At 41.2% G+C, this 10,545-nt stretch overlaps 1 protein-coding gene across 1 annotated transcript in view; it reads right to left on the reverse strand.

Annotated features, from left to right (window-relative positions):
* Positions 1-50: 50 nt before the first annotated feature.
* LOC103373165 (protein Daple-like) overlaps positions 51-10,545 on the reverse strand; it is a 21,279-nt gene continuing 10,784 nt past the window's right edge. The window contains exons 4-8 of the mRNA XM_008302985.1: positions 3,952-4,021; positions 3,337-3,395; positions 2,114-2,197; positions 555-698; positions 51-302 (exon numbers count right to left, since the gene is read on the reverse strand). Of these exons, the coding sequence (XP_008301207.1) occupies positions 75-302; positions 555-698; positions 2,114-2,197; positions 3,337-3,395; positions 3,952-4,021 (585 nt within the window). The 3' untranslated portion in view covers positions 51-74. The remainder of the gene's footprint in view (positions 303-554; positions 699-2,113; positions 2,198-3,336; positions 3,396-3,951; positions 4,022-10,545) is intronic.

The raw sequence follows: 10,545 nt of genomic DNA on the forward strand, positions 1-10,545 counted from the left end.
AATTTTTATGAATGTTTGTGCATATGTTCTGGAATCATTATATAGGTATTGACTATTTAGTTGGATTGAAAGACTCACAGCTCCTGTCTGTATCTGCGGAGCTTGGCCTTGGTATCAGCAAGCTCCACAGACAGATGCTGCTTCTCCTCTTTGGTCAGTGTGGACACAGTCAATCCACCGTTCACTCCCACTCCTCCAGAACCCTGGCCACGCTCTGGGCTGCTCATGCCCAGGTTCCTGCATCCTTCCTGGGGCTGCTGACTGGAGAAGTAGTCCCTCTCCTGGGTGAGATCCACAATCACCTGGAAGGCAGGTTGACAATTTTCCCAACTTAGAAACATTGTTGGTGTGTTTGGGTGGAAAACAGCTTTGCACTGTTGGACACTGCAAATCTGTACTTGAGTCATAATAATGAAAAATACTGTCTAACAGAACCAGCACAGTGACTCCATAGAACCAATACAGATGATACGGGGCTGCAAACAATGTAGGGGAGATGGTAGCCCTGGGATCACAAGTTTGTACCCAAATGCTGTCTTAATGTGTCTCTGTACCTCACTGGCTTTGTCTCGCTGGTCAATGAGTTGCCGTAGAGACGCAGCCATGTTACGGGACAGAGGTTCAAGCTCATCATGAGCAAGCTCGGTTCCTTCCTCCAGCCAGGACAGGTCAAGAACATTCAGCTGGTTGTGGGTCACCTGCAACAAACAAGCACATACACTAAATATGTTGCAAAGGACAGAAAAACGTTATTTACTTGTACAGTGGCTTAAAGCAGGACAGCTGGATGTTTAATGAATTATTACACTCCCACTGTTTTCCTTGCTAAAGTAGCTTACAATTTAGATTTCAAATTCAGAAACATTGAACTGTCTGACAGCACCTCATAGCATTTTCCTAACCCAAACATTTCACAGCTGTACCATTAATTAAAACCTTCTAAATGATTTACAGTTTGTATGCTCATTAGCTCTATAATGTGGCCTGACATGTTTGACACATTTGGAAAACATGGGACAGGCATTTGAAATAATGAAGCTCTGTGAGTGCATGTCCACACAATGTACTCTTTAAAGCATCTGTGGGGCTGCAGAGGTTAACTAGCATCGTAGCATCAGTCACCTGACCTCCTCATGCAACACTCTGTTCATTCAACAGAATGGTGCATGAGGAGACACAGAGGGCAGACCTGAGGCTAGGCTGAAGTAAATAAACAAGCAGTCTGAAAATAGGAAAGAACTTAATGAAGAACCACATTTCTAACAAAATGGACGGAGCTTTTAAATGAAATACTGTTGACCAAGCTGTTACTGTTATTTGATGTCAGCTTATGGTGGACATGTTTCATGCTGCATGGAGATAAAACAAAGCAGCAGGATTGTTATGAACAGAATTAAAGTAATAATGAGCTGATGTAACAGCTGTTTCTACTCAACCTTGCATCTAGGATAACACAAACTCTAAACACAAAATGTCATTGAAATGTCATTGTTTTTTTGTTTTACTGTTTCAGTAATTTGTTTAAGTAAAAGAGAACTTTTCAGTCCTGATGTAATTACTCATGGTATGTAACCGATCACGTTGTGCTGTAGGTGGGACATTAGTCAAGATCATGGAGTGACTACAGACAAACGAGGCTACATCAGAGCCAATGTAGCGCAGGTTTAAGTCTGGATAACTGCAGGCCGCAGATGCTCACTAAGAAGCTACTTCCCAAATTTCAACAATGCGTACACATCAAGCTACCTGACTGACTGATGCAAACACATGATATCAGCTGTCTGTGAACACCAGACCAAGACGGGCCACAGTATTGACTACAAAGAGGTCAAAGGTCATCTGGAGCTAATGAAGATCACAAGATGTGTTTGACAGCATCTAAGCCTGAAAAGCTAGTAAACAACCAGGGAGTTGAAAATATTCTGTCAAATTACTGCCAGTCTTTAGTCTTCACAGGTCAGATCATGATTAATATTTTGTGCAAGTTAAAGGAAATGCAGTGTGTTCGAGATGATTTTCAGTAATCTTTGGAAAACAATGCAAAAAATTACAAACTATGTTCACTGTAGGTTTACTTCTAACATAAGCTAAACTTTCATTATGTTCTACCGACCTCCTGTATGTGAGAGACAATGGCAGCTTGGGTCCCAATGTCCAGCAGCTTGATCTTCTCTATCATCTCCTCCTTACGCTCACACTGAGCATCCACACACACACACACACAAGGAAAGAAATATATAAGACACATATTTACATAAAATATTCTATATATAAAAGTAGTTGTTGTTCCTCTTTGTTGACATTACATTGATGACAGCCGAGCAGAAGAGGAAATAGAAAATACAGTTTTGTGCAGCAAATTTGTTTATGGAATGGTTGAAAGACTTATTTTGTCATCAACATCAATAACATGTTCATGTGGCTTTATCCACCCTTCCCTCCCTCTTGTCTTCCCATTCATTGCTCCCTCGTGGCCTTCCTCTTTTCTGGAACCAGTCAAACCAGTACAGGTAGGGAGGCAGACAAAAGGAGGCCAGACAGAAAGAGAGGGAGGGAAATTAGGAAGGAGGGAGTGAGCACGGGGAAAACAAAGGAAAACAAGGGAAAGATACGATGAAGAAACTGTTTGATCAGGTAAGAATCAGGAAGAGGTAGAAACGAGACAGAGACACAAAAACCCCCTACAGCCCCACCTCGGACATGAATAACCCCTCCTCTTTATTTACAGGCAACCCAATTAACTCTTAGCTCACCACATCTGGCTCATTCTAAAATAACATTGAGGCAGTAGGATGATTTGAAGAGGGAGGATGAGTAGGGATGCCTTAGAGAAAATATGACATCCTCCTTGTTGAACTGCAATCCCCCCTGTGTGTGTTTGTTGGTGGCCTGGGAGCAGGAGGGCGCTCCCACTGGAACATCCCCCCTGTTAGAAAACAACAAATCACCTGCTGCACACAGGGTTACTATAAACGAATCTCAAAATTTGCTGGTTTAAGCTCCCATACTGGGAACCTCATTGAATCACACAAGTATGTCAACAACTGTTGGTGTCCTCAAGCAGGGCTTTCAAGTTGCAAAATTGTTCAGATTAAATAACCAACATTTGATTTCCACAGTTCTACTGACTTATTACTGCCGTAAATCAGTGATGTGTTTTTAAATCCTTTAGTCCCACCCACATCCAGTCCCACCCTGCACTTCATCAGTCAGCACAGTCAACAGCTGTGCTCAGACATGCAAAACTGAAAGAGACAAGTACAGTTCCTGGGAGAGGCTAGGCTGCACAGTGAACTTGTGTGTGTGTATATATATGTGTGTGAGCATGTGTGTTACCTGCACTGCACAGCCTAGGATCAGCAACAAAAGCCTTTTCAGTTCTTCCATGCTCTTGGCTGCAGGAACAAAACACAGTGACATCAGAAACAGTATGTCAGCAATCGGGATACGGCTGAACAAGCAAAAGAAAAGGTTAAGAAAAGTCAAACCAGCAAGTCTTTGATGGTAATGTTCTAAGAAATGATCTGAAGACTGATAGTGACTGAGACTGAAGCACACCTCAGGCAACGACACAGAATACAAAGCTACAGCTAATCACACACCGCTGACTGCAGACCCGCCATTATTATTCTTTCAACTGTAATTTAAGAGTAAAAGCAAACTGGTCTTGCAGCAGTAATTCAAATTTTCTCTAGAAGCTATTACATGAGATCATCAGTACAATAAGAAACATCCACGTTACAAAATACGATGTTTACCTGTTTTAATGCAAGCCTTAGGAATAGCTCACAGCATTAGGATGGTAGGATAGTAACAACCCAAACATGTTCAGCGATTATAAATACAGTTAGCGATTAATAATAGTCTTTTATACATCCCTATCAGAACACATTAGGTAGAAATGTACAGGACTGATTAACAACAGGGTGTATATTGTGTGTTGCGTGATACCTGATATTGGGTCCTTGGCGATGCAGAGGATGTTGGGAAGGGGCATGACTATTAACTGCTGTAAGGTCTCCTAGGGTTTGGGCAGAGCACAGAAAGAGAACAAGTAAATGGACTGTACTTATATAGCACTCAAAGCACTTCACAATGTTTTCCCATTCTCACACACATTCATACACCAATGGCGACAGCTGCCAAAAATCAACCGTGATAATCGGGCAGGTTGAAAATCTGTTGATGCCTCGTTGGACAATTGTTTACATTTACATTATATATTAAAGTTAGAGAACATTTTTGCGACAATTCACAGACTCATGCCAAAGTGTCTGCTAGGCTTAAAGCATTGGTCATTTAAACATTCAAAGGTAAATTTGGCATGAAAACTTTCTGACATTTATTTGCAAAACTTGTCAGCAGGTAGATCATTCATACGTAAACACCTGTAGCACACTAGGAGGTGTCTGTGGACTTTATCCTTTCAGACTTTCATTTTAAGACGGTCGCACTACGACTATCACTGAAGGAAGATATAGCATTCATTGTGCTTTATTTCTGTGCCATCAAATTTGATAGAGTTGCTTTTTCTTTTCTTTTTTTTTTTTTTACCATTTTCTGAGCAGGTTAAATAGCATTGATGTGATTCATTGTTATACGGCTAGGTGGAGGACTGGTGATAACGATAAAGACAATTGCTGTGCTTTCCCAAATATCAACCACGGTAGTTCATTTTGCTCTTACAGTTCAGCTGCTGTTACAGACTAAATCTGGGGATGTTTTTTTAGGTGGACATTTTAAAAATAGCTGAGAAGAAAATGGCTTAAAAAAAACAACAAATAAACTCCAAGTGAAAAACACAGAGCAAAATCCTCACCAGTGTAAATAAGCACACAATAGGACAAAAAAAAAAAAAGAATCAGTAATGGTGAGTATTTCAACAGCAGCTTATTTACTGTGGTGCATAGTGACATTAACAATGTGTGTTGTTAGCTGACAGCGACTGCCTGTTGCTCTGCTTGACTTTACAGGCTCAAAACAAGTTTTGTTGAAACAAATCAAAGTCCAGCTAACAACTGACCCAGACACGTGTGCCAATGTGTATAGTGTGTGTAGGTGTGTGTCTGTTTGTGTATGTGTATAGGCAAGCAGCCAACAGGAAACACCCTGCTGTCCACAAACTGTGTCTGTGTCTGTGTCAGGAAAGAAAAAGCCCACTAGGAGGGAATGCTTTCCATTCCAGAACATCCTATCCTGCCTCCCAAACACACCTGACTGTACAGATGGGCCCAGAAGATGAAAGACACAAACAGTTGAAGTGTTTCTCTTGCAGACTCTCCCAGAAACCAGTGCTTCAGAAGAGGCAAAGAAGCAGTGTCTTTATCGAAACGTGTAATTTGTCTGCCAAAGTAAGATGTTTTCAGATGAGAAAACATGTGAATAAGGTCACACAGGAAGACATCAGGCTCACAGAAGGGGCACATGGGCGGGAGACAGACAGATCTGACCTCCAGCTGAGGAGAAGGGAAATGTTACTATTGGAGTGTGTGTGTAAAAACTGGGTGTTTTTGGAGGAGGGAAGTAGCTGTCAGCAGGCAGGGAGGGGCTGGCTGCAAAAATACACTGAAAACACTTGCACATACCTGCACCGTCTCACACACACTGCTTCACAAGAACTAAAGTAACATGGTGGTGGTTTTTATATTGTATGTTAAACTAAAAACAACTATTCCTATCGCTTAAAACTGTTGTTAAGACGAGTACTACTGTATATTTATGGCCACTGTCACAACCTAATGAGACGTCGGGCTCAGGTCTACAGTGTCATCTGCTAACCAGGCAAATAAACGCGCCATCGGCTTACTACGGTTACAACCAAGCTGCAAGGAGTGTAGGGGGAGTGCAATACCTGCAGATACCGTTACACTGGTCTATACACCAGGAGGTAATGCGATAGCAAACAAGCCTACACACACACACATACACACAGACACACACTCTGAATAAAACATGAGGTGGCTACCAGCTGTCTTTGAGGCAGAGTGAGACCTCAGTTAGTCTGCAAGTTCTGCCAAGAAGTTTGTGTTTGTGTCATCAAGTAACATGACAGACAGATGACAACGTTGACCTAAACACTAGATGTACTCTCAAACAATAAATGAGAGGAAATTTTGCACAACATTCAATTTTAGTTCAATTAGATCTAGTGGTTAATTTTAGAATATGGTTTTCTAGTCCTTTAAAATTATTTACGACACTGTTGGTCAGTTTTTAAAAACTGTTTATTTATATTGTTATATTCAATAACTTATTATTTCAATAAAATGTAATGAAACAGATGTACAAGTGACACAGAAAGGCAATTGTTGTTTTGGTTGATACACAATGTGCCTGGCCAGTAGATTTTCTCATCTCCCAGTCCACTGTCCACATGAGTCTAGTTTGTGTTTGTGTGGCTTTGACAGCGTTGCCTGAGGCCACTCAGCACGGTGCTCATAAAAAGTAGGCTCCCCTGGAGAGGACAGGCCACTTAGAAAAGCACGATTGTTGCATGTAATAGTGATGAAGCAGTAGCACTACATAGGAGATGGTCTTCCCAGAGGATCATTTCTGGCTCCTACAGCATGACATCAGACTCAGCTCCATGATCAATGCAGCTCAACAGCATGTCTGACGTATGACAGCAGTTATAGTAACCACAATTTAAACACAACGGGAACGCTTGTCAGCAGAACGCCAATAAGCCTTCTAAATTTGGCTTTTAATCGACTTATGAATCAGATGTCAATGACGGGTCAGTGTTACTGATCACTGATGGACACCTTCAGATTACTGCAGTTGTTTTAAATGACAGCTTACAGACTGTAAAGAAAAACAGAAAAAAAAAATTGTTGGGTCACATAAAATAGGAAAAAGACAAAAAGAAACAGTTTCATAAAGTTGATTGCCAGTTTAAAGAGTTTTGTGTGGTGTTATAGGCTGATGTCAGCTTTATATTACTAAAACTATCTTGTATCAGACTGTGGTGTACTTTTTTGTATAACCAGTATTTGAATATACAGAAATGAAACGCAAAGATATTTTGAATAAAGTGAGCATCAGTGTCTAATCAAAATGCACTCTCTCTCTGTCTGTCTCACTTTTGTTATGTGAGTGTGCTGGACTGTAGCGCGAGCTCAGATCAATAGATATTCTCCTCCAGCAACATCACCAGCAGGATCTAACACTTAAAACTGACAAGGGATCAATATAGCCTGCTACACTGACCCATTTAGACACACACATACACACCAGGCCCAAATCCATGGCCCACTAACACAGTGGGCTCACATTTCTAATCCCAGATCAATAAAATGGTGGCAGCTAACAGGATATCTGACTTTTACTGAGCCACCAGGTTCTCTGCTCCACAACTTTCTCAACACTTTGATCATAGCCTGCTTTTCTCCTCTGAAGAAGCCTTGGACTTCTTCCTAGCCATTTTTTTTGTACAGCCTAATATTACATAAAATATTCCAATAGGTTTTAACAGGCTGACGCTTGGCAGGCTCTCAATCTAAAAAGCACTTATTGGGATGACAAGGTTCATCCCAATAATCTCATCCCACCCCAAGTTTCTGACATATGATGCATGGAATCAGAAAAGTTAAATAAAGACGTCAGAAAAAAATCTTACAACTGCTGGGCATCGACAGAAAAAAAACCCAACCTCAGGCACAGATATACAGCTTTTAAAGGTCATACATCACTGCAACTATTTAGATGTCTCTTGGCCATTTAAAGTGATCTTATTGCCGTGGTAACACTGGTTGTTGAAATTCAATCAAATTTTTCAGGATGTGTTCTTGAGCTAGACGACCCTATAAAGCTCCTTTCAAACATGCACTCCCCTCTGTTAACCCAGCGGTATCTGAGCACGCCGGCCTCATGACTAAATGAGCACCCTGCTTGCTACTTAAAGTTCAACAGCAATGTTAATGGGTCTGTCCTGGTAAATTTTATGTATCCCTTTCAAAACGACACAAGTCTGAACTGTGTGCTGTGGCATTAATGAATAGGCCCGGAGAGAACCCACGCTGCACGGGGAGGACATGCAAACTCCATGCAGAAAGATCCCAGGTGTCCTCACCGGGACGCGAACCGGCGACCTTCTTGCTGCGAGGCAACAGTGCTACCAACTGCACCACCTTGCAGCCCTTTTTGAGCAACTATTTTTTTGAGAACTTGGTTGGATACACATTGGTTACGGAGTAGCATCATCTACCAACTTCTGCAGGAAATAACTGTTTTGCAAACTGCTAGAGTGTCCACCATGTTTACCAGTTTTTTGCTAACTGCATTTGTCTGACATTTGGTGCTGAACAAGTAGTGTTTAAGAAGCATTTTTACTGAAAAAATTTGCCCGCTGCAGCTAAAAACAAACAGCAGTGACAACACACTAAGACAGTAAAGTTAGGCATCTAAATAAAAAACGGACACTGACTACAAAGCTCTGTCAATCTGAGGGGAGCTGCAGACCGGGGAGACAATTCTCTGTAGGTTCATCACTACAAACAACACTTCTCACACTGGCACAACCTTTAAGAACTGAGATGTATTCTACTGAGTGAAACAAAAAGCAACAGAAGTGTAGCTGCCTTGGCTGAAGTAAAAACAGTAACAGTGAAATTTGGGTTAAATCCTGTCACAGAGTAGATTAAAAGTTGTTTAAAACCTGTCTTTTGGAATGCACTAATTTGTTCCTAACACACTAGTTAACCATTAGGAACCAATTCATTTGTTGAACTGCATTGTAAATGTTTTAATTCAAAAGGTTGCTTGATGAAAACATAGCCGTGTTGCCCCAAACTAATTAGGCTGATTGACAGAGTTAGTGTACAAAGTTCAGCTGGGAAACAGCAAACTAACATATGGGGTTTTCTGAGAAACGAAAGACAGGAAGACAGAGCAAAGGCTCATTCCTTCTTCCATAGTAACTCCTATCCTCTCCTTTCTTCACTTTGTGTTTTTCTGTTGACACAGGGAACATTAGCGCCGTCTCCGAACCACCAGTTGTTCCCCTTGACCAGTCAAAAGGGCTGATGGATGACTGTATGGACACACTGTGCACTGAGTTAGATCACAATCAAAAGGTAAGACTGCTCTCTAGTAACCTTGCAGTCCAGCCTCACCCCTTCAGCGCTCTCACACACACACACGCACACACACAAAGTCTTTCCTGACAGTTGCTGGCAGTTAGTCGGGGCAATAAAACACTGTTGACGTGCTTGACCAGGGTAAAGACACACACACACATCCATGCACACGGAATATTGCAATTCAGCCTGAAAGTTTGTGTGTGTGTGTGTGTGTTGGTGAGTATGTTTATGTGTGCGTGTGTGCACACGTATACAAAGTAGGCCAGAGGATACAGAGTTCAAAACATCCCATGTAGGCTCAAGGCTTTGTTCTGCAGTTCCCACGGTAACCAAGGAGGGGTAAAGTGAGAGGGGAAAGGGGTGAGCAAAGGAGAGTGCTGCTTAAGTTACCGCACAACAATACAAATCTTTTTCACAAGAACAGCAGTTTCAAACTTTTCAAAGCAGAAGCTGTCGATCACTCAGCTAATAGCAAAGTATTACAAACACACTGAATGTCGGAAGTGCTATTTTGAAAGTTTATTTTTGGACACAATTTGCCTTTATCAGACAGTTCAAAGTGAGGACGCAGTGAAAGACAGTGGTATGACACACGATTTGGACATTAGAACTGAATGACTTGAGTAAAACATTTAATGGCCAGTTTTTCTAACAGAGTGGGACAGCCATTTGATTTGCATTCTAACTTTTTTGAGTAAAACTTTGCTTCAGTATTCACTGTGTAATAGATTTGAAACATGTAATGGAGCATTTACACATGAGATACAATGCAAAGCATGATTTCACACATAGAGGACCACATGAATGTGCAAAAGCATTGATTTGACTGTTAACCGGGTCAGACACGTTGCATAACAAATATCCTAAAATGAACCCTTTGTCATTTGCAAATTGCATTGTTTCAAACCACGATATTGATTTGAAATAAATTCATTGTTCCTATGATGACATGCAACACAGGGACTGGAACTGAATCAGGGACAGCGCAGTTACGTAGCACGTGTTGTAACCACGGAGGTACCATCATTTAAATGTTGTAGTAAATCTGGATACCTCAATAAGTATTCTGACAGATACATAGAGGTATACATTGCTATTCATGCATTTTGTTTTGTGTATATTTGTGTATATTCTGTTGGTTTGTTTCATGTTGCTCTGCACTGTACAGACAATCTGATTTTGCAGAGAAGCCTCTTCCTATTTGCTGAGCTGCCGTCGTCATACGTCACTGTGACTGTCACAGCTGTTTCAGAGCGATAGGACCAGGCTTATTAGTGGCTAAGATTGAATTTATTAACCACCGCACCCTCTGATTTATATTCAACTTCTAAGAGCCATTCAAACTTCAAACCAACAATTACTGTCGCTATCAGCTGTTCCAACAAAAGACGACTACTCAGGGAAAATAACAGCAGAATCCACAAGCTTTTGTTGCATGATTAATCTGTCTTTTTTTTATTCATCT

Source organism: Stegastes partitus, unplaced genomic scaffold (assembly GCF_000690725.1).
Source record: "Stegastes partitus isolate 25-593 unplaced genomic scaffold, Stegastes_partitus-1.0.2 Scaffold1917, whole genome shotgun sequence".
NCBI lineage: Eukaryota > Metazoa > Chordata > Actinopteri > Pomacentridae > Stegastes > Stegastes partitus.